Source organism: Sminthopsis crassicaudata, chromosome 2 (genome assembly GCF_048593235.1).
Source record: "Sminthopsis crassicaudata isolate SCR6 chromosome 2, ASM4859323v1, whole genome shotgun sequence".
In the NCBI taxonomy this organism is placed as follows: domain Eukaryota; kingdom Metazoa; phylum Chordata; class Mammalia; order Dasyuromorphia; family Dasyuridae; genus Sminthopsis; species Sminthopsis crassicaudata.
In genome coordinates, this window is record NC_133618.1 from 536776634 (window position 1) to 536802675 (window position 26042).

Below are 26042 nucleotides of genomic sequence, written 5' to 3' on the forward strand. Positions count from 1 at the left end.
CTCTGCAGCAGAGACATATTTTAATGCATCAAGAAGATCAGTCTCCTTTGTTTCCCCTTTTGCTATCTTTCTCTTTTCCTTCTCTCTGTTTTTCTCCTCTCTGTCTTATTCCTTGCTTTCTATTTCCCCTACCTTTAACTCTTCTTCCTAAGTCCCTTTTCTACCATTCTCTTTCTCCTTCATTCCCCACTCCTCCCTCTCTCTCTCTCTCTCTCTCTCTCTCTCTCTCTCTCTCTCTCTCTCTCTCTCTCTCTCTCTCTCTCTCTCTCTCTCACATCTCTTCCTTTCTCTTTTCCCCCTTTTCAGGAAAGCTGTTGTCCCAGCTCCAGGGAGGAGGCACAAGGCTGCTCCACTGAAGAAAACAGACTCATTTGAAGGCCTTTACTGACCCACTGACTTTGCCCCATATGAAGGAAAAGGCCTCTGAGAGAAGAGAGAACACAATTGGTATTTTCCAGGAATTGTGGTAATTCCCGGATGGGATTTGTGCTGAATAATCCAGAACAATGATGTTGAAGGCTAGGAGTCTGCCACCCCCTACATATGATGCACACACATCTGTCTTTTTACATCCTGCCTTAATGTCTTTTTTTAAGGGCACTAGATTTGTAGTCAGGAGAAATAAATTCCCCTTCTCACTGCATGACTTCAGATAATTCATGCTACCTATCTGAGTCTTGTTTTTTTCCATCTGTAAAACATGGATAATCCTTACATTATATTCCTCATAGGATTGTTAGGAGGATCAAATGAGATCCAATTTGGGAAGCCTTTTGCAAGTCAAACAGAATATATGTTGACCACTATTATGGTTTTAGATTAGAATCTTCACAAGGGCAATGGACATTTTTTCAGCAAGCATTCAGCAAGTACTTACTATGTATAAGGTACAATGTATTGTAGCTGGATGGCTAGCAAATAGAGTTGGTTCATTAGCAATATATATATATATATATGTATATCTCTATATCTATCTATCTAGATATAGATATATATATCTATATATCTATAGATATAGATATATAAATATATATGTCTATATATCAATATATCTATCTATATCTATATCTATCTATCTATCTATCTATCTATCTATCTATATATATGTATATATATATCTTGGACAGAAAGTTAGGTGAATTTGGGCCCAGGACAGAATCGTAGGAAGGCAGTAGGCTGGATTGCAAGGGAGAAATTGTACAGACTTCCAATGACCCAAATTTTTTCTTGAATCAAAGGCCTATGCTTTAAAGACCAATATTCTTTTTGGTAATGCTTGTATGACTCTAAGTCACTGAAGAGTTAAAGTTTGGAGGGGGGGCGGCACACAAAAGGCACTGGACAGAAACATGATGGGCACTTACTACCTGTATGACTTTGAGTAAGTTCTTGGCCTCTATGGGTCTCAGGTTTTTCATCTGTAAAGTGAGGGAATTGAACTAAAGTCCCTGATATCCCTTCCATCTCCAGCTGTATAGTCCTGTGGTTCAAACATATGAGAGTATGAGCAATGATCCTACAAGTAGTCAAAAATATATTACCAAATTGCATCATCAAAAAATGTAGCATAAAAACCATTGGGTGAGTCAATAGGAAGGGCAAGGTACTGTTGCTGAATAGCCCCATGTACCTCATAGAGTCAAAAGATCAGGTGCATTGAAATATATGAAATAAAATACATGGGATTACAAAGGAAACCTAATATATTGAAATAAAGATGTAATTTTCCCCCTATCCCTAATTGAGATCCCTAATTGCAAAGACCCCATCTAAATCAGAGACCCCAGGTTAAGAACTCCTGATCTGTGTAGGAACACTGCCATTATTCTAGATGTACTCGATTTAAGAAAAGAACAGAGATAAGACTTTTACAGGATGAGTAGATGTAGATACCATGAAATCTATCATTCTGAAAAGATTATCTACATTAATGACATCACCTAAATGAGCCAGTTTGGTAGCACAATGGATAGAATGCTGGCCTGAAGGAGACTTGATTTCAAATCTTGCCCAAGACACCTACTATGATGTCCTGGTCAAGCCTTGGTTTACTTATCTTTAAAAATGGGGACAATAATAGAATCTATCTTCTATTGTTATTATTAAGATCAAATTAGATAATACATGTAAAGCATTCTATAAAAGTTACCTATTATTTTAAATAATTCATCAACTATCAAAATACACAAGTAGCTTTGAGAGATCCTAATGTCAGAAAGACAATCATTCCAATTAAGAGTGGTATTTGTGAATGCACCAGATAAATCTATTATAGATCAGAATATGAGGAATGCCATTAGAGCAGAATAAACAATGTGCTATGGGGATCCAGAGGAAAGAAAGATTACTTCTTCCTGAACTCCTTTTTATTTTCATACAACTCCAGTTCTATAAAGTCTAGTTCTTAGTTCAGCATCATGGATTTCTGGTGATTATGACAATAAGGAAAGACTGTTTTTGCTCATAGACAGAGTGGGTGGCTCCCTATTCTGTGATTTCAGCAGGTCCCAAAAAGATTCATCTTCATTTACCTTCCTGCATTATTGGCCAAATTTTATCCATTAGCAATTTCTGCATTTGAGTAATGTGGCCATCACAATATCAAATTTGGAAGGATTTAGAACTGGAAGGGGCAATAGAGGTTGTTTACTCTAATCTCCTTCATTTTACAGATGAGGAAACAGAGGCCCACAGTGGTTAAATGATTTGGCAAAATAGTAAGATCTATAAAGCCTAAGGGTCATAAGAACAAGAGTACACCTCATAATTTTTGTTGGCAAGGGCAAATTATAATAGGAAATATCAGGGTTCAGAGATGGGAAGAAGTCCATCTCCGGTACAGTGTCCAGGAAAACAAATTATACCCTCAAATGAACAAGGTTTCTAAGATGTTAAAGGAGAAGTAGCACTCCAAAGCCACTATAGTTGCCTGGTAAAATATAAGAAAGAATTTCTGTGATGTTGCTATTAGTACCTCTGAATTTTCCAACCTGTAGCAAAGCCTCCAGTAGCCTTGCCCTAGGTATGGATTTGATCACCAAATCCCACACTTATGCTGTACCATGAACCTTAGCAGAGTTCCTTAACATTCATTTAGCCTTACTAGAGCCTGATATATATATGCCATAAATCCTATTATGGAGAGGGAGAGGCTGGGGGTATAGAAGATCCTGAAATAAAACGTGTGTTACAAATGGAATAAAGAAAGGCAATTTGGGAGCAAGCAGAAGAAATTAAGTCTACTTAACACTAAAAGTGTTAAATTTTTAAAAATATTTTTAGAGGAAAAATTATTCTTAGCATTCCAATTTTCTCCTGAATAACTGGGTTCGTTTGAACATTTTGAGAAGTCCTGATACAGTCCTAGGATCAGAGAACTTAGATTGAGATTGGACCTGAGAGACCACCAAGTAAAAGAGTTTTTAATCTTTTTGGTGTTATGGATACCTCTGATAATCTGATGAAACATAATCCTACTTTGGATTGTTGCCTGCAAAAAGACAGCTAAAATGTAGATGCAGATATGTTTTGTATAATATAGGATATATGTGATATATGCATATATACATGCACATATATGTAGAAAGCTTGGAGTTGCAGTAACTAGAATAGGGCTTGGAGGCACATCTTAATTCAAATCTGGCCTCAAATGCTTAATAGCTGTGTGACCCTAGGCAAATCATTTAATCTGTTTGCCTCAGTTTCCTCATCTGTAAAATGAGCTGGAGAAAAAAATTCGGCCAAGAAAGCCCTAAAGGGAGTAAAAATGAATCAGAAATGATGAAACAATCAAAATTGTTGTTTACATTCATATTTGAAGGCAATGTTACACTTTAGATAGAGGCAAGTGAAAATAAAGATTTCATTTTCTTCCCATCTGCATACACAGACTTCTTGAACTCTATCCATGAACTCCTTGAGGATCTGGATCTCATATTTGAAGAACTTCTGGTGTAACCCAACCATCAACATTTTTACAAATGAGGGACCTGAAGTCCATAGAGCTATGTGATTTTCAAACATAAAATTCAACCTAGATCTTTTGACCATAAATCTGATACTTTTTCTCATCATAAACTCATTAAAATAATAGATTCAGAGCTGGAGAAAACCTTAAGAGACCATCAAGTCCCATTCTTTTATTTTACATAGGAGGAAACTGAGGTACTGAGAGATTAAGTGACTTTTCCAGGATCCTATAGCTACTGTGTCTGAAGCAGAATCTAAACTCAGAGAAATATGGTATGCTATTAGTGTGGAAGCCCTCACCCTGACAGAGTTGTTGTGACCACAAATTCATCCTTCTGTGTCTGGGCAATAAATCTCTTCAAATTTAGTTGATCTAATTCTCAGATGGTATATAATATTTACAGAAACATGTATATATGTGATATTATCATTGTTATTATTGTTCAGTCACTTCACTCTGACTTTTCATGATCCCATTTGGGGTTTTATTGGCAAAGATACTAAAGTAGTTTTATCATTTCCTTTTCCAGCTCATTTTATAGATGAAAAAACTGAGGCAAATAGGGAAGTGGCTTGCCCAGTACTTGAGGGTAGATTTGAAGAATGAAAAGGAGCCTTCTTGACTCCAGGCCCAGAACTCTATCCACTGTACCACCTAGCTCCCCTCAATGTAGAAGTCCTGGATTCAAATTCCAGATATTACACATAATAGCTATGAGATTTTAAGCAATCTCCTTAACCTCTATAGTCTCAATTTTCTCATTTGCAAAATTGACTAATGAGATAATTTCAACAAAAGTTATGAGAATATAATGAGACAATACAGGTAAAGCATTTTGTAATCCTTTAAGTTTTGCATAAATGAGTTATTATTATTATTATCATCCTAGGCTCCCTCCTTCAAAGGCCCACTGTTGACCCAATGTAGATGTCTAAACTCATTGGATGGAAGAACCAGATTTACCAGATCCCTTCCAATAATTCAATTCTGACAAAAATGAAACATTTAGTGAGTAAACATTGATGACAACAATAACTCAGTTTTATGAGTGCTTTAAGGTTTATAAAATGCTTTTACCAGAACCCAGAAATGTAGGTCGTATATAAGTTAATATCCCCATTTTGCAGATGAAGATAGGCCCAGAGTCAATAGCTCTATCTGGTGAAGTTTGGCCTAAGCAATTGAAAGTTGAGTAGCCTTAGGAAGAAGGAAGAATATATTATGGGTAGAAGGTGTTACCATAAAGAGAGATTGAAAGAGGAAAGCACTTAACCTTCCTCAGTTACAGTTTATTTTTTCATCTTTAAAAAATATCAATGTCTTACTAAAACATCATAATCAATAACTGCCTCCCCAACCCTCCCTCAAAAGAAAAAAAAATGTTTTGCATAATCAAAACAATGGCTATATATGACAATGTAAACCTTAATCTGTACTTACAACCCTGCCCCCCCAATCTCTGCTAAGAAAAAATAATTTTATTTCCCCATAGGTCTCCTGGTATCAAGATTGGTCATAATTGCACCACTTTCCATGAAGAGACTTACCTAAATACTGCCAACTTAGAGAACTAAAGACTTACCTCCATGACAGGGTCAAGAAAAAGGCATGGTCTGGCCTGAACTCATAGTGACTTATTCCTGCAATCCTGGCCTGAACAGTCACTTCACTTCCAGATTCTTAAAGTAACATGTCAAAATAGATGATTTTGAAAAAAAATTGGGGAAAATATTGCCCAAAGGCATGACCATTGAGGGGACAGGGCTCACAGGAAGAGGAGCTTCTTCAAAGCTAAGAATGAGTTCTTTTATCAGCATTAAAATCTGGAATTTGCTTGGGAGAGGGAGAGAAATGGAATGATAGGAGTGTTTAAACTTATAGTATGATCCCAAATAATACTTCTTTAGGGTTTGGTGTTTTGTTTTTTTTTTCAAATTTCTCCATCTGGAGTAAGCACTGAATAGCCATCTCCCTGATTATTCCCAGGAGAATTTCACACTCCTGCAAAGGAGAGACTTGTCTAGTCCACATTCTGCTCGTGTTCCAATTTTACACATCATACACATATATATACACACACATACACCCCACTAGCCCCATGTCTCTTTGGCCTTAGGCCCAGCCCCAAGATGGGATTGAACTGTGTGGATTGCCCAGGGCATTCTGATTTCTGAACACATCCTTCATCTATTTCTCAGGGACTCTGAGGAAGCCTTCCTACCAAACCAAACCTTCAGTCCCATTACAAGTCCTTTCTTCCTTGATTGTATTAGTATTCTTGCTAATTCCAGAGCCCCTTTTGCATTCATTAATCAAAACCATACAACCCATAGAGCACAAGCACACCTGACAATGAACTTGTCTTGTGTATAGGAATTAAGTCTCATGTAGTCTTGTGAGAGGAAGCCGGTAATGCAGAGAATAGAGTGCTGGCCCTGGGGTCAGGATAGATTTGTGTTCAAATAAAGTCTCAGACACTTACTAGTAGTGTGAACCTGAGCAAGTCACTACTTAACTTCTGTTTGCCTCAATTTTCTCAAATGAAAAAGCAGGGAGGCAGGACAGCAATACATCCACCTCACCACATTATTGTAGAGATCAAATGAGATGATTTTTATAAAGCGCTAAACATAGTACCAGGCACATAGTAGGTGCTATATAACACTTATTCCCTTCTTCCTTCCCTTATCTCTCTGTTAGAATTAAGCTTATTTGGGGCAGGAAATATAGTTCATTATTCTCCAATACAGTATTTCCAAAATCACCTATCTTTTATATTTATCCCCCATAGCATTTACCCAATGCCTTGTAGATAGTATCAAAGCATATATATGTATACATGTATGTATATATATGTATATGTGTATACACATATACATATATTCAAATTAGTTCAACAGTTACTTAATAAACAGACATACATATAAAGAACTATGCTAGGTACTAGGAATGCAAAGGTAAAAATAGAACACCCCGCTCACTAAGCTTGCCTTCTTTTTTATTATTAAATTTTATTTTTAATTTATGGAATAAAACAAGCATTTCTATGACATAATATAATAAAAAGGTGATTGTGCATGAAACTGCAAATCTACTTTGAATAACTTACTATTCCTTTCAAATATACAGAACTTTGGAAGAGGGATGTTTTGAGATCTTCAAAGTATTCATATAGAAGGTGATACCAAATTATGCTTAGAAGGAAGGCAATAGGTCTTTTTTAGAGATAGGGCTGAGGAGCTCTATATGCCAACTTCTATGCAGAGACAGGAAACAGAATGTCACACATAGAGAAGACCCAGGAAACCAGTCTGACTGCATTGGATAATGTAAAAAGGGAAGTATGATTGAATGAATGAATGGAGGGATGATGGATGGATTTGTGTTATAATCACAAGGATTGAATGCTTTCCAAATCCATCAACCCTAAAGAGCTCAATCCAAATGGAGCTTCCTGTGAGAAACCTAACTAAATAAATTTCAATTTTGTAGTTCACACCTATTGCCACTGACTCCCTAGATGTTCCACACCCCCAACAAGTAAACAAGATTGTGGACCTTCATCCTATGCCCATTTGGTATTCTGTCCTCTTGCACAAGACAATGCAGCCATTGTCTTTACATTTCCAAGTCCCCAAAGAGCAATGAACTTTTTTGTTTCCCCACCCCCTTGTTGGATCTATTAGACCATTTACTATATTTAATGTAGCTAACAAGAAATTTCCTTAAAGAGAAGAAATGACCTCAGTGTCTCTGGACATTTTATCTCTCATATGAATTGCTTCCTCTTTCCCTATCCCCATATTTCAAGGCCCTTCATTCTAAAAAACAGTATCTACATTGTACTTTGGGAACTGGGAAGAAAGCTGAAAGGGACTTATATAATCACTCCCAGCTTTGGGAAGTTTGGAAGACACTGCTTCTTCAAGACTGCAGTCTTGAAGCTTTAAATCCTCTGGTATCTCAGATCTCTGACCATGGATCTAATCATATGATTAAAAAGTGGAAGAGACAGAAAGACAGAGAGATTCTTCAATACCCCCATTTTATAGATAAGGAGACTGACTCCCAGATGGAGAAATGATATTGCAACAAATGTAAGCATCAGAGCCAAGATTCAAGTGAAAACCCCTGACTCCAATCATAGTACTCTTCCTACTATAACCAATTAATTGGTAATCAATAAATCTAATATTTATTATCTATTTTGTTAGGCTTGAGATAGAGAATAATTATTAGGCATGAACCTTGACCTTAAGGAGTTCATAATCTAGTCATGGAAATTAGAGACTAAATAGAGGTAGTAAGGTAGTATAGTTAAGTGGATAAAATGCTAGACTTGGAATTACAAAGATGTGAGTTCAAATCCTTCCTTGGACACTTATTAGTTATGTGATCCTAGGCAAATCATTTATTATCTCTGGACTTCAGTTTTTTTATCTGTAAAATGAGGGAGCTAAATTCAATAATCTCTAAAGTCTCTTTCTAACTCTAAATTGATGATCTTTGATTTAATATATGCATATTGTTTAATGTATATGTGTATAGTATGTTTATGTGTGAATCTTTACATTTTATGTATATATATGCATTATATGTATACACACATACATGTCAGTTATACCATTTCTCTATTTAAAAAAAATTTAGGAGCTCTTTTCTTCCTATCAAATCGATTTTAATTCTCTCTGTCTCACTTTAAACCTAGCAGTAACAATAGTATTGAACTTAAGAGATAAAAGACCCAGGTTCAAGCCTCAATTCTGTTATGAATTAACTGTAAAATTTTAGAAATCCTTTAGACTCCCACATACATATAAGACATAGACATACCACATCCAAACAAAGAATTGTGCTAGGCACTAAAAATCTAAGAGCATCTGAAGTCACTTCCCCTCTCTGGGTCTTAAATTCCTCACAAAACAATAGATTGCACTAAAAGATCTTTAAAGAGCTAGGTGGGGCAATGGATAGAGCACTGGGCTAGGGAGTCAAATCCTGCTTTAGATGCTCTCAACATTATTTCTGAAGTCAAGTCATTGAACTTCTGTCTACCTAAGTTTCCTCAACTATAAAATAGGGATAATAATAACTCTTTCCTCCCAGGGTTGCATGAGCATCAAAAGAGATCTTTGTAAAATGCTTAGCATGTAAAATGTCCAGCACATAGTATGTATTATACAATACATGTATACAATAACACAAATATGTATTATACAAATATAAAGAAATTATAATTATTATTATCTGAAGCTCTTTCTAGTTCTAATAAGTTATGATTCTATAATTCTGGAACTCTTTTCATAGGATTCCCTTCATAGACAATTTATAAGCCCCAAGCCAATTTATGAAAATTAGTTTCCTTACTTTTTAGTGAAATTTCATTTTGATTAGAGATGACATTTATCGTCTACTTTTTCACCAGACTTAGCCTCAGGTAACTTCTTATTATTTTAAAGTTGAAATCTATAAAGAGTTTTCATCACTGAGAATGTTCAAAGGAATCTAAAGTTTGTTCAAAAGAGGAGCTCTAAAAATGTTTGAGCAAAGTTATCACTGTAAGAATAAGCATAAGAACTACTCTGGTGACTACTTTGAAGGGTACCATGCTTATCTTCATGTGTAAGTAGAAGGCAGAGAAGACAGCATAGTATGTGTGGTAAAAAGAGAATTACACTGGGAAATAGGAGCTCTGGATCTCAATTTTGATTTAGGGTTTTGATCCTATAACTAGTCTAATTAGCTATAGTTCATTACAGAACTCATTTAACTTCTGTATACTTTAGCTTCCCCATCAATAAAATGAGGTAGTTGAACTAGGTCAGAGGTGTCAAACATACTGTCACAGGTCCTCTCCCAAATACAATTTGAGCCAGATTAAAATGTTGTTGGGAAATATTTAACAAAATAAATAAAAATACACTAGAATATAGATTATGTTAACGTATGGTTTTCTTATCAATATGTAGCCCTCAGGAATCCTTATTCATGCTTTAATGTTTCCATTTGAATTTGACACCTCTGGACTAGATGATGTCAAAGTTCTCTCTATAGCCTTTTCTATTCTGACTCTATTGGCCTGTTCAGATTGACTAGATCAAATAATCATAAATTCCAAGCTGAAAGGGACCCTAAGAGTTCATCAAATGTGCTGCAGCATGTGAACTACTATTATTTGCCTAAAAAAAGTAGTATAAAAATGCTGAGAATGAAATTAAAATGGAAGATAACAGATGGACATACTGAAGGTCATGCTGGAATACACTAAGATGCTTAAAAAAAAGAAAATAAGAACGAAAAATACAACCAATTACCAAAAGGAAGCATTAGCAACTACAACCAAAATGGTAGAAGCAGACAACCTTTATTATGGTAATTATGCCACTTACCATGTTGGATAGAGGCAGTGACTAGTTGAGATGTTTATGGAGAATAGGTCATCATTATTGCCAGTTGTTATAGTGAAAGTGGCTTATGATTGCTGTGTATTGACTGCCCAGTATACTAGGAAAGGTCTGAGCTCTGGCATCTGAGGCCCTGGGTTCATATGCCAGTTCTTGTTAATACCTTGAACAAGTCACTTTACTTCTCTAGGGCTCATTTTCTTCATCTATAAAATTAGAGGGCTGAGCTAGATATCCTCCAAGGTTCTTTTAACTCTAGGTTCCATGATTTCTATACAACTTTGGAGAATGTTACATCATAGTGGGGATTCCTTTCCGGTTTTGTTTGGCTATCTGACCTCAGAGGTCCCTTCCAATTCTATGATTCAGCGAATGGGCACAATTACACTGAGTAGATATCCTGGGAAATCTTCTTTTATGTAGATGTCTCTGTGTGTTCCACCAGTGAGTGTACTGAATGGCAATTATTTTGTGTTTGTATTTCTTCCTCCCACTAGACTTTGTGTGAACTATGGCTATGCTTGGTTTCCCAAAGAGTTCATCTAAGATAAAAATAGTCATTCAGATTATATCCCCAGACTGCATTCTGTAGAATCAATTAATTGGTCTGAGCTTCCTCCTCATTTCTCTGGAGACATTCTAAGAGATGTGACAGTTCCAATCCATAAAATGGGAATCACTGCCTCTTCTCCCATCACTCCCAAGTTTTGATTTAAGATCATCATCATCTTATCCAATCAGATCTCTATAGCTGGCAATGACTTCTGGTGTTCATATATTTGGGGAGGAATTGCAGTCTATGCACTGGTAGTCCTGTCCCTGCCTGAATTAGTTATGGTTGCTGTTCATTTTTATTGAGCAGGAGAGACAACAATGACCTTCTTTGGCCAATATGAACTAGTAGTTAAGACTCAACTGATTACACATAATAACTTTTGCTATAAAGGAATTTAAAAAGAAAAAAAGTTTCCCTGAGAGGCAGTTTTTTTTTTTTTTTGTTTTGTTTTGTTTTTTTGGTGTTTTTTTTTTAATGGAGGAAGGAAGGCCAATGCCATGGAATTATGAGTAAATAGTTCAAGGCAGTATGCCAGGCAATTCTGGGTCTTCAGTCTTCTAATCTAAATACAGGCTTTATTAAAAGTATACAAACAAAAAATTTAAGAGTATACAAACAGTTTCTGAAATATTACCTTGCAAAGGGAAAAAAACAACACACATTATGGGTCCCAGGAGACTCATGCCTCACCATCACCTTTCAGTCCCAGCCTTGTCTAGTTCTGAGAAATGAAACTGCCATAACTTTAGCAAATCAGGAAATTGGTTCTATTCAAACTAGAAACCAATTCATGGTGGCCCAAGGCTGTTAAGGACTGTTTGTTTTATACTGAGGTAGACAAAGAAAGACTGCAGAGTTTTTTTTACAAATGCACCAATCTAGAGTTAGCAGACCCCAGGCACTTGTGAATAACCCAATTTCAAGCAGGTCACAACAGAATAAATAGGGGTTAATAGAATTGCTATGTCTGCAAGGGCTGCACTTATGGACTGATCAGTCATTCTAGCAAACTCTCTTTACCTGTTCCCTTTCTTGTTTGGGGGGGAAGAGAATCTGGCAAAAACATACTGCTTTAGGGGGATCCTAGCTCTTTTGAAATGAAATAAGAAGAAATAAATGGAATCCAATCAGTCTATGTGAAAGGAGAAAACAAATCAATGAGTTCAAGAATCTACTTAAATGTTAATAAAAGTAGATTCAGATAGTCCTTAACCAGAGTGGAAAGTTTTCCTAAGCAACCTGATAACAGCATATACAGGGCTTTTTTTGGCAAAAAAAAATACTGGAATGGCTTGTCATTTTCTTCTCTAGCTCTTTTTACGGATAAGAAAACTAAGATAAACAGAATTAAGTAATTTGCCTAGGGTCACATATCTAGTGTCTGAGACTGGATTTGAACTGAGGAAGAAGAGTCTTCCTGATTTAGCACTTTACCCATTACACTATCTAGCAGTTTTCTTTGTAATACCACTTAGATACTATAGCTAACCTACTTCTTATTTCTTTCCTTATCACTGTATTAATGAAAATCTGGCCAGGTAAGAACAAACTATCCCCTACCTGACTCTTTGCTCTTCCATCCCAACTATACTCAGCCATATTTCACCCACATCTCACTCCAATTTTATTGTGCTTTATGAAATTCTCACTCCATAAGGAAAAGCTTCCCTTCATTCTGGGTACCTCCTCTCACATTTTTCCATCAGGTAGTCCTTACTGACATTGACCCTTACCTCTAGCACTGGGTAAACTTTCCTCACACCCTTCAGTGATACATTGGCCCTGGACATAAAGTTGGAATACTCCGATACCCACTGCCATGTCTCCCTTTATCAAAATTTTTCAACAATCTCTATTCCTTTTAAATCCACTCAACAAAAATTTTCCACTCAAAACCACATCATGGTGGCTTGTATACCAACCACCAGGTTATTTTCTCTCTTTTGTCAAGGAATTTAACACATGGCTTATCATCTTTTCTCAGCTCCTGCTCTAAAAGGACTTCAACATTCCATTGATTCTCTCTCAAACTCTTTAACTTCCCAATTCTTCAGATTCCTTAAATTCTATAACTTACCCTTTATTCTATTTCACCTATGAATGATCATATACTAGGTGTCATTATCCAGTATTCTACTTCCTCATTTAAAAAATGACATCCCACTCTCTGACCTTAATTGTCTATCATTCCATCTCTCTTCACCTTTCTTAAATTTCATTTTTCTTGAAATTACTCCTTTTCCTCACTGAGACCTCCAGTCTCTATCTCTCAGTACTTTCTGAGTCATGGTCAGACCTTCCTTTCCTCCCTTTCCAATCTTAGTCCTATAGTTAGCCCTTATAACTATATATTGTCTTGTGCTTTCAAATCCCTTACCCTTCAGTCCTAATCTCACTTATCTCCCACCAAATCTCAGCTCTGGATTACTCCCATCATTCTCCTCCTCTACTCCCACCCCTGTTCTACTCATTGGAGTGGCTAAGTATATTGTAAATCCATCTTATCCAGCTTCATCTGGGCACTCACTTTATTCTTCCCTAATTGATTCCATATCTTATTCCACACAGAAACTATTCCAGACCTTCTCTTCTTTTCCCAGATTTTCCACCTGAGATTATCCTCCTCTTCCTCCATCTCTACCAGATAAAGACTTCATTTCTTACTTTACTGAGAAATTGAAGTTATTCATAACTTCAGAGAGAACTTCCTCTTTTTTTCATTCTCTTCATCATAAAACTACTTGACATTATTTTCCATTTTTATTTTTGCCTAGGCTCTAAGAATGAAGTAGGGCATCTCTTACTAAGGCCAGTCCTTTTACATGTGTTCTTGATACCATTTTCTCTTATGTTTTCAGGCAGATTGCAATCTCAGTCATTCTCTCTCTCTCTCTCTCTCTCTCTCTCTCTCTCTCTCTCTCTCTCTCTCTCTCTCTCTCTCTCTCTCTCTTTTTCTGTTTCTCTCTCTCTTCCTCTTTCTTTCTCCTCCTTCCACCCCTTCAACGATGGTGCCTTCCTTCTCAAATTACTGTGTATTTAGCTAATTAATATTTCTTCTCCTTATCTTTATTCTATATACTTCAATGTGTATTGCCTTCTTCATTAGAATGTAAAGTCCTTGTGAGTAAGGATCATTTAATTTAATGTATTTGTAAACTCAGAAGCTAGCATACTACTGTAATGTCAGGGCTAGCTTTCTTGAGAATCTCTGGACGGACAGGCCTTGGTCTTAGTAGGAGAGTCACTATGAGATGGTCAGGGATAGAATCTGGAGTCTTTATTCTTGAGTCTCAAGTCTGGAGTCTGGGCTTGAGCTTACACTTTCACTCACTCTCTCCCTCACTCTGCCTGTCTCCAGTCCTCTGAGCCCTTAAATACCTTAGTAAAATTACATCTCTACAACACACTGAGCATGTGCCATTACATCACCATACTAAGTATTATTTATGTGAACTAGAGAACTGTTATCTTATCAATCACACTGAGTAAGCACCCTGTTGTAAATATCCTTTTTTCGAGTATACTTTTCCAGAGTTCTGGCCCTCTACACAGTACCTATGAGAAAGTGGCATTTAATAAATGCTTATTGATTTACTTATAAACAACCTGATAAGAGAACAAAAACATTTTTCCTGAATAACCAAAAACATGATGAGTATGTTGATCATTATATAAAGGCATCTGATAGGTGGAAGATCTAGTGATTATCTTGCTGAAGATCAATCATGTTCTTGGAGATCTTTAAAAAGCAATTTGGCCCAACTTGGTGGGCATTCAGCTCAAGAATCAACTCCAGAAGAAAGATTGAGTTCTTGAGGAAGCTCTGAGTTCTTGAGGATTCATCCTTCACCTTTACATCTTTAGCTACTACATAATAGAATCATTTTGTTGATATTTTTCTTCCTATACTGTTCCAATAATGCTTTTGATTTGAGCTAAATATGTCATCTGGATGACTATTACAGGTAACCACATTAGTGGAGGCTAAAAGATGACCTTTCTATGCCTCAATTTTATATTCTGTAAGATGAAGGGTTTTGACAAAAGGATCATAGAGAGAAGTATGAGACTTGGAATTAGTCTTAGGAGACAGAGAGGATACATGATATCTGGGGACCATTAACAATTGGTCCAAATAGAACTGAACATTCAACAGGTCATAGAATCATAGAATGCCTCAGAAGCTATCTTTTCCAACCTGAATAAGACACCCACCCTCAGATATACAATTTTCTAAGTATAGATGGAATAAAAAATCAGCAAAGTCCCAAGTATAAATCTAGATTGTAGGCTGTTTACAAAAAGTAGAATTGGTGACTCAGTCATAGGAGATATTGGGGTTGAGGGAGAACATTCTAGTCACTAAGAGATAGGGGAAAAGTGGAAACTGAGTAAGAATCCTAGTCACTGATAGGACTAGGACAGGGGGAAGATAGTGTATATGGGGTGTATGAGGCAAGACAGGAAATTGATTTCAAATTTCAAATTCAAAATTGATTTTGAATCCTGGCTCTGATCTAAGGTGTGTAATCTAAGGTAAGTTATTGCATTTCTCTGAATGAACCTCCATTCTTCCTTTTATATAATTAGGGGCTTGAACAAGGTGACTTCTAAGGTCCCTTCCAGCTATGAAGCCTATGAGCCTATAATCCCAATCACTAAGGAATTTGAATATAGGTCTAGAAAGTCAAATCCTAGATAAATGATGTGAAAGCCAGGGTTTGATCTCTGGAGAATCAGAACCTGACCACAGACTAGGTGAGCGAATAAAAAAAGCAGAAACCATGATTCAGGACCCTTACAAATAAGTCTTTTAAATCTCCCCCTTTTCTCCAACATTTCCCAGGCTTGTCAACAGTTCCCTGATCCTCTCTTTTACATATACTGTATGCCAGTGTCCTTGAGAGGCTGCTGAAGACAGGGGAAGCATCATTGTCCAGAAGGAGGCCAAGGCCAGGCTGGGAGGCATCCTTTCACTTTTAATTAAAAATCAGACATGTTTTCTCAACCCTCCTTCCCACTTATACTTCTCCCTCCAGGCTATTGTCAGAAACTCTGATGAGAAGAATTATGTTTCTTCTGCATCAATTAAAGTATTCCTCATTTTGCCACACTTATGAGTTCTATAACTTTTGTAGCATTCAATCAGCTCTCTGTTGAAAGATTAAGGGAAGAAGAGTATGGATTATCTGTATCTTTTTATACTGATACTATTACCCTTTTCTGTTAGGACTTTCCAGAGCTCAGTGGATATGAACAAATAATTCTCAAAAGAAACTGACCCAGAGATTCTATTGTTTTGCATTTGCCCCCAAAGAGTTTGTTAACAAAAAGAAAAGCTCCATATTCACCAAAATATTTAGAATTTAAGTTTTTGTTCTGACAACTGCCACCAAGAGGCTGATAGAGCACCTTCCCAGACCACTAGTCTGGGAAGCTTCTAGCTCAGCTCTCATAGCTAGCTTTAAGGGAGGCAGCTCCTGTTGAAAAAAATTTCAACTATCCCTACCAACTGCCAATCAACTGTCACTCAATGGGCATGCTAGTCGGCCTACCTGAAGCTGCAGGGAACCTAATGGGAGTGACAGAAAGGCCTTTGACAGGCAAGCCAAACCACCACCATCTCCTTGACCACTATCTCCTTCAGACCCCAGTGGAGACAGACACCATACTAGCAATAATCCCTATGGAAATGTAGTCTGACAAATCCTTCAGCTACTGAAGACCCAGAAAAGAAAGTGTTGGTCACCAAAGTCCTTGGCACTGCCAATTGGTTCAGCACAAAAAAAGATGTAATTTTGTCAATGGAAATGACTTTAAAGAAGAGGCTTTATTATCTGCTTTGCTGCTGGATCTTAAGGATCATAGGATGTTTTCATCTGAATTGAGCTGAAGCCTTCTGTGTATGCAGTCTCTCCTATTAGAATGTGAACCTTGAGATCAGATTACTTTTCTCCTTGAAATCCTAGTGCTTTGTATGTAATATTTTTTTTATTCATTCGCTCACCAGTAGTTAGAACCCAAGAACAAGCCCTGAAGGAGCTTGTGGAGCTGAATATTCATCCATTCATTCACTCATTCATTTGATGAATTGAAAATAAGATAGATGGCCATCAATTGGAGAGAAGTGCATAAATGCACTAAGAGTAAAAATGATGAATTCAGAAAATTGAATTTACATGAACTGATACAAAGTGATAAGTAGTATCAAGAAAACAATAAAGACAATGATTATAATCATGCAAATTGAAAGAATCATCATGAGTGCTACAAAATTACAAATAACAAACTTGACCCAAAAGAAATGATGAAAACACTTCTCACAATTCCTTGGCAGGAGGAGTGGGGAGCACATAGGTATGGAATAGTATATGAAATGTCAGGTTTTTCATTGTATTATAAGGTTTTCCTGAGTTTTTCTTTTCCTTTCCTTTTTTAAAAATAAATCTAGTATAAGGAAAATAGCTCTTTGGAGGGGATAGGAAAAATGGATAGAGGAAATCTGAGCTGTTTTTTTAAAGTTATAATTAACATTTTAGAAAAAAATTCCCATGTAAAAAAGAATTTCCCATATAATAAATCAAGACTAAACAAAAGAATGTATTGGATTCAATCTGAATTCTGCTCAGTTCCCTGTACCTTCTCCATCTCCACTCCCAGACCAGGACGGAGGAATCTCTTCACAATGATATCCCCTGAGGTCCCAAAGGATTGTCACTTACAACAAAGGAAAATCCAGCCACCGTCCCTGAGCTTTGCTGACAAAGATAACAAGCATTTGGGAGTAACTTACAAAAAGGACATTGGGAGGCAGTATGCAATAGTGGAAATAACATTGGTTTTGGAGCCAAAAACCCCAGCTTTGATTTTGGCTTCAATGCTTACTACTTGTGTGACCTTGAACGTCACATTTGTTATGGTATATTTCTTCCCCTCCTCCCACCTCTCTCAAAAATAAAAAAAAAAAGGTTTGGGAGAAAAAGGAAATTCTTGGTCAATGAGGATTTACAACATTTGTGGATTTTATTTTTCTGGGTTCTATGGCCAAGGAGTTACAAGCCTTGCATATCAGTAAATAGACTGTATATGGACCTTGCCTGGCAGTGAAAGGGTGAACCCAAGCTGCAAGATATTTCTCATCTTGTCTCCCTTCACCCCCATCCCCCTCCCTAACTCAGCCCAGCTGCTGAGCTGCTTGAGGGCTATAGCACCTTCGATACAGAACCCAGTGAACTCGCAGCATTTGGTTCCTCGGTTTCCCATATTGGGCTGTGCTGACTTAGTTCATTACAATGCATTGATACCTCAGTTGCCATGGTGACCCTCCCAGGCAAACAGATTCTCCACTAATAGTTACTGAATTCACTCTGGCCCCATCAGCAGGCCTCAGAGCACAATTAAACAAGATGAATTTGTGAGCAGCTACATAATGAGACCCGGACATCCGGAAAGCATATGGTGGCCTCCCTGGGGAGGAGGAGCGGGGGAGGGGTCCAGTGTTGTCATCGAGATGCTGCTCAGCCTCGGTTTCCTCCCTGAGATCTTCCTTATTTGAAAAAAACCAACAATAATAACAATTATGTAATAATTAGGAAGGAGGGAGAAATGGAAAATGCAGACAAGCTCTGGCTATCCTCATCTTAAGGGAGCAAAATAACAGCAAAATCCCAGATCATCAGAATGGGTAGCTAAGTGAGAGGGTGCAGTAAAATGGGAAAAATAGCAGACTCTCAATTAACTTACATCTTCCTAGTCGGTTAAATATAATTTCTTAGAATGTTGTGTATTCGTATAGTACTTTGGAACTTACAAAATGCTTTCCTTCTCTGATGTTGGACAGCACAATAGGATCAAAGGAAATGGACCCTTAAAACAAACTCAAGTCATTTTTATACATGAGGGAATTGTGACCTAAGAATATGAATTGATTTGCCCAAATTTTCATAGCTAGAAGGTAACAGAGTTTGAATTTGAACCCTGTTAACTTCTAATGCCCCCTTTATAAGTATTATAGTTATACCAATTTTACATATGAGGGAACTGAGGCATTTAATTGTGTGTGATCTTTGGCAAGTCACCAAATATTTCTGTGCCTCAGTTTCCTTATATATTTAAGATAAGAAATTGGACTAAATGAATTTGAGGCTTCCTTCCAGCTTTAAATGTATGATCCCATGGAACTCAGAAGTCAAATGACCTGACCAAGATCAACTAGCAAGTCATTGTCAGAAACAGGTCTCCTACTCTGAGCCTATGATTCCATGTTCTCTTATACCATACTGCCTCTGTGAGGACAAAAAACAAAAACAAAGCAAGCAAATCCATGTAGGATTCCAGGGTCCTTCTTGAACTTAATTCATAACCAATTCAATCTCTTATGCTTTATCTCTATCAGAGCCTATGCTAAGTACTGTGGACATACAAAGATGCACAAAGCACAAATCATGACCTTTAAGAGTTTATAATTTAGTAGAGGAACAACAGAATTTAAGAGTTGGAAGGAAATTAAGAGGCCATATAATCTAAGAGGAATGACTAGGTGGGATAGTGGATAGAGTGCTGGGACCAGAGTCAGGAAGACACTTAGTGTCTGTATGATCCTGAACAAGTCACTCAATTTGCCTCAGTTCCTCATCTATAAAATGGGAACACATTAAAGAAAAGGCAAACCATTCTAGTATCTTTACCAAAAGAACCCCATGGACAATGTCAACAGAGCCATGTAGGGTTAAACACAACTCAAAAAAACAAAAATTAGAAATCTCTTCTATGCAATCCCTGAAAAGTAGCATCTAGTCTCTAGGTGAGAAGGTACAATTATGGGGAGTGTCCCACCTCACAAGGCAATTCATTCTACTAGCTGGTGGCTCCAATAGGAATGACTGGCACAGTGTGCTTTATGATTTGAAAATCCCTTTGAACACATTATCACATTTGAAGCTGGAAGGCAATCCTAAAAACAGGAACCCCATGAATTATTATCCCTATTTTGCAAATGAGGAAAATGAGTCTCGGGGAGATTGTGTTTTTTCTAAGATAACACAACTAATAAGTTTCAGAGATGGGATTTGAATGCATATCTCTCCTGAGTCCACCTCCAGCACACTTCCCACTCTGCCTCCCTCTTTGCAATCTATCCAGCTGAAATCTGCCTCTCTGATGTTTTCATTCATGGCAGCTAATTCTACCTAGGAAAGCCAAAGAGGATGAGCTTTACCTCTGTTTGATATGAGAGTTCTTGAAGTATCCAAAAACCATCTTATCCCCAGGTCCATTCTCTCTTCCCAACACTCTCAGTTCCTTCGATTTATCTTCCTATGAAATGGTTTACAGTCCTTTTACTCACCTGTTCATCTTTCTCTGGACATTCTCCAATTTGTTAGGGCCCTTCCTAAAATGTGGTGCCCAGCATGGAATAGGATACTCCAGATATGGGCTGCTCATCAAAGAACAGAGTAAGACGATCCTCCTTCTAGATGCCAGGCTGCCATTAATGAGTCTACCATTGCGTCAGTTTTTCTGGCTCCCATAAACACCATTGATTATAATACAAGGCAGTATGTTTTAAGCACCAAACAAGTTAGTGTACACAACAGGATCTCCTTCCAAGGAGAAGGTGATCACATCTGGGAATAGGTGATTAGGGAAGTTTTCTGAGCCAAGGAAACATCTGATCTAGTTCCTGAAGAATGAGGACAGGTCTTCCAAATAGAAAGGATAGGTGTGAGAAAAGGGGAAACGGGAAGTCACAAGCTATATTCTGAAGACAGTGAATAGGATGGTTTAATTGAACTGTAGTGTCTTAGGCACAACTGGCATTTAATAGCTGCTCACTGCATGCATTATAGGAACCCTGTGGGGAATTGAAAGGAGATAAAGTTGGGGGAGTAGGCTAAGACTAAACTAGGAAAGAGCTTGTCATAGTAGTGTTCATTCAGAATAATTGTTGATCAACTAGTCTTACTGGAAGGGTCTATGAAAAATACAGAGATGTATGTATAAAAAGATGTATGTATATATGTATAAAATATACATATGTGTATATTATATATATATATGCATATACATACATATATATAATATAGTCTCTGCCCTAAAGGAGTTTATAATCTAATAAAGTATATAAAAGAATATCAGAATGTCAGATCCAGAAAGGACCTCAGAGGTTAACTAGTCTACCCTGAATGATCCATCCATGAACAGGGATCTCCTCTATAAGATCCCTGCAAAGTAGTCATCCAGTGCCCAGATCAGAAGGTATAGCCAAGGCAGGATGTAAGTAAAATGACCATCCCTCTTCTGAATCCTATGTATTTATCAATGAAGCCTCAGATTATGACAGCTTTTCCTTAGAAATATCTAGAGGTAAACTGACAGTTCCTGTCCTTAAAGAACCTTTGATCTAATGAGGGAAGCTAATTATTATTCCACAGGCAATGAAGTGCCATGAAGAATTTCTGAGTTGGGGAATGATTTATTATAAACTCATAAATAGGAAGAACCTATAGAGACTTGGAACAAACAAGTCTTTTAACTGCAAATCCAGGTCCTCTGGAAGCTAGGCAATGCTACTGTGCTCTGAAATGAGGCGCATAGGTCAGGAATTAGTTGAGAAGGCAATTCATCTATGTGAAAAACAATCCCTGAAAAGCATTCATTCCATTGCTCTCATTACATTTATCTGGGCCAGCCATGATCTTATTGATATGATCCAAGAATGATCACAGAGTCCATGTCTACACCTTGTGGTACAGTTACCTGAGGGAGACAGGAGACATGGGTTGACATCCTGGATTTGTCATCAATTCGAGGTATGACTAGTTGGGACTGTCACCCTATTCCTCTGGGTCTCATTTTTCTCATCTATAAAATGGGAGATTGTACCAGATAAATTTTTAAGGTCTAATATTCTAGAGTTCTATAATGTGATGGTCCCCACTATCTTGTTATAATATTTGAGAACCCACCAATGAATTTAGGCAGGACATCCTTGTCAAAACAGAAATATTTTACCTGGCAAGTTTATAACCCATATAAATTCATAAAATACAGATTCCTTTAAATCCATTCACTAATTGATTGATCCAATTAGCTAGTTGTCACCTATCAGAAAGAAAGGTCATAAGGACATGAGTCACCTGATGAGTAAGTTTGGATGAGAAGATGAGGGGAAAGAAAGATTGACCCAAGGGTTAGGGGTAAAAATAGTAGGTGTTTCCATGAAAGGGGAGTAAGCTCCATCCAAAGAGCAATGCTTGGATAAGTAAAAGGAGATGAAGAAAATGACTATATTGATTTCCCATATTGCCTACGGTAGGTCTTCTGTGTTCCCTAAGAACAAAGGTATTAAACATAGGATGCAGAACCAGATTAGAATGTAATTGGTAAATATTTAACAAAATTTTAAAAATACAATAAAACATAGATAAGATCACATTTTAAAATTCAGTCAATATGCTGCCAGCAGGGGTCCATGGATTAGTAGCCCCCATTTCTGTGTGAATTTGACACCACTGCCCTAGAAGGTCCCAAATTCCCCATCTTGTCACGGAAGGCAGAACAACTCACCAAAGAAAATTGAATTACTGCTCCACTGATTTGGAATTCATTTTTATAGATTTTGATCTTCCGAATCACAGACCATGCACGATAGACCCTATGGTCTCATTACCTGTACACTCTCTATATTTATAGATGTTTTCCCACCCTACCACATCCCTTTCTTTCTCCCTCTCTCTTTTGCCCTCTTCTCCCTCCTTTTATCTTCCTCTCCCTCCTCCTCACTTCCTACCTTTCTGTTGGCTTCAGGCTGGGTTAACAATAAACATTATGAAACAAGACAAAACAAATTGTAGAGATAGAGATCATGGCCCAGCATTTTCTGTACCAGTCATGACTGCAAAGCCAGCGAATTATTTAACAAATATAGCAGGAATTTCCCATCTAAATCCTCCAAAGAGACTATCTTTTCTAGGTCTCACTTTGTATAAATTCCAACCATGCTGCCATTGCTTAGACTGTCCTGAGATCTCTTTGTACAAGCTTTTATAGTTCTTCAAGGGTTACATTTTATCTTTCTCCTGTGAAGATAGATTTGATTTCTGGGAATAGAAGTTGAAATGAAGTCTGATGAATAAGGATCACGGACTAAAGCTGCAATGAACATTAAAGGTCATTTCCTCCATCTTCCTTACTTTACAGATGAGCAAACTGAGGCCCAGAGAGATTGTAATTTCCTCAAGATCACAAATGATGAAGGTGGAATTAAACTCAAGTCTTTTGACTGCAAATCCAGAGTCCTCTGGAGGCTAGGCAATGCTACTGTGCTCTGAAATGAGGTGTATAGGTCAGGAATTAGCTGAGAAGGCAATTCATCTATGTAAAAAACAATCCTGAAAGCATTTATTCCCTTGTGTCTCTGTTCTCCTTCAGAGTGAGAGGGAAAATGGTGGGATTTTGGGAGGGGGAAGGGTGTTAATGGCTCATCTCTCCATTTCCCAAACCCTGACAACACAAACCTCTTTCTCCTATCTTCAATCAATATATCTATCACTTTGGAGGCAAATTGTGGGCAGGGGAAAAGACGTGGAGAATACTTTCAATTGACATTATCATTTCTGTTCTTCACAATTACATAATCAAAATAAAGAGAAGATAAATTTGGAAACAAATTGGTACAAATTCTGATCCTGCTTCTTATTAACCTGCCTGACCCTTAAACAAGGCACTAACTTACTCTGGACCTCAGTTTGTCCATCTGTCCATAAAGTAGTTTGAGTTAGGTGGCCTCAAAGGATAATTCCAGCTAGAGTCCCTCTTATGAGAAAATGAGGAAACTGAGATGCAGAAATGGCTCTGTGACTTTTAAGAGCCTGAAGAGCTTATAAGCACCAGACAGGATTTTTAGTATTCCTTGAATTGTACCAAGTTGTGTTCCCTCCCACTGATTCCATCCTTCCTCTCAACTATTATCATTATCCTTAATTTATAGATTAGGAAGCTGGAACTCAGAGAAATGAAAGTCATTTTGCAGTTAGTTTGAAGGCCAGATCTTGAACTCAGTTTTCATCTTTCCTTAGGGAAGATAAAAGGGGGAGGAGAAGAAAGCAAGGCCCACAAAGTGATTAATACTAGTTCAGAAATGGAGAAAAGATATGAAAACCATTGAAAGCAAAACTAGAGTTCAACCTCTTCCCTTCCTCATTCACTGCCCAATAGTTCCTTTGAAAGTGAATTGATGTAGGGCTCTAGAATTATGAAACTGGAAGGAAGGAAAGATAATAACTCATATGGGTCTCCTGAAACCAAGTCCAGTTCTCTGTTTATTGCTCCAGGCTGAGGCTTTTACTGTGGGTCCAGAAATGCTTCATAACAGCAAGGGCAAAGAGCACCTCTTTACCCAACCTTAATTCCTTTTGTGAATGTAACCCTTAGCTCCCAGGTTTGCCAGCCAATGAGTTTTGCCTGATGAACTAAAGATGCTTGAAGTATCTATGGCAACTGCAGACTTTTACCCAAGAGGTCCTTGAAACAGTGACATTTAAACTGGGAGTCAAGAATTCTAAAAAAAAAAAAAAAAAAAGGCAGAAAGATCCCCTTCTCTATCATCTCATTCTTTTCCTTTCCTTTTCTTTTTAAGGAAGATCTATCCTCTGAAGACACAAGCTACATGTGTGAAAGATGAGAATAGAGAAGCAGGGACTTTGGCCCCTCCTTTTAAGGCTGCCAAGGGGATAGCTCTTCCTGATGCAATCACCAATCATCTTTGGCACAAACCACACCCCGACACAGGCTCTGAGGGGTCAACCTAGAGCCCTATATCAAGGGGCCTTTTATCAAGAAGTGGGAGCACATAAGCATCAGTTTCTGCTCAGTCCTATTATCCTTGTTATATAAAAAAATCAAATAAATGTACAGTGAAAGAAAAACTAGGACTCAGGAAAGCTGGGTGGAGGCCTAGTTCATCCTGGGTGGGTTACTTCTTCTACTTGGGGATTCCTTTCCTCATCAGTAAAATTGCCATGTAACTCTGGGTAAATCATTTTGTTTCATCAGTAAATTGGAGCAAGAAGTTCAGATATGAACGAAAAGTACCAAGTTACTGGCAAGACATAGACATTTATATGCATTTCTCCTTCCCTATTAGAGAGCTCCCAACATGAGTAAAAGAGAAAAATAGAACACTTGTGTAAATAGGTTAGCTATTTTATTCTCTTTGGCACCTGCACCATGCTAGGTAAGATAATTCACATGTATTTATAAACTACTAGTGTTCCCTCCATGTTTTCTCTACTTTTTCTAGCACCCCTCTCCCATTTTTTATGTTTTAAGGACATTTATCTGATACACACATACACATGTATATATGTGTATAGGCATATATATAAAAACAACTCATATGTCTTTAATACTGTGGAGATTAAAATTATCCCATCTGAAAAAAGAAGAAACTGAGATAGAGGTCTGAACCAATGACATTTTATTAAAGATTCTGTAGTCCCCTATAATGAAGAGAACCTCAGATCTTCCTCAAGAGCTGAAATGCCAATTTATCCCAGTATCTTATTTTTATAGCGGTAGATGTCCAGCCTTTCCAGAACAGCCACACCAAATGTAGAATAATTCCACTGAATAAGCAGGATCTCAAATTGGGTGAAACAAGGAATATCTCCACATAAGATGGACAGCTTTCTCCTTAATTTGGGCAGGAGAAAATGGTATCAGTTATCACAGTCAGTGACCTATGTGATCATAAGATGATCATCTGCTCCTATTGGAAACAAGATTGGTCTGGAGGTACAAAAACATTTTGGGGGACTTTCCATATAGTTGTCATCTCTGCCAAGTTGGGCTTAGTTGTCATCACAAGGCAAAACAAGGGCAGAAGGACGATAGCTAACTTCCTATAATTAAACAACTGAATTTAGAATCTGCAGCTCATAGTTCTGGGGTATTATATACAGAACTTTATTCTATCAAATTGATTAATATTGGATGGAATAGAGTAGGGGTCCAAAGTGAATTATTTCTCTCAATATTTTAGGTTTATAAAATTCTTCCTCCTAAGAATTCTATGATATAAGTAGTACAAATATTATTATCCCCATTTTTA

General features: G+C 37.3%; 1 protein-coding gene across 2 annotated transcripts in view; it reads right to left on the minus strand.

Annotated features, from left to right (window-relative positions):
• Positions 1 to 26042, minus strand: part of CORO2B (coronin 2B) — a 232616-nt gene that overhangs the window by 163572 nt on the left and 43002 nt on the right. The window contains exon 1 of one of the 2 annotated variants that reach the window (XM_074294706.1): positions 17570 to 17654. The exons of the other annotated variant lie outside the window; for it this stretch is intronic. Within the exon in view, the coding sequence (XP_074150807.1) occupies positions 17570 to 17578 (9 nt within the window). The 5' untranslated portion in view covers positions 17579 to 17654. Of the gene's footprint in view, positions 1 to 17569; positions 17655 to 26042 lie in introns of those variants that run through there. 2 annotated transcript variants of the gene reach the window in all.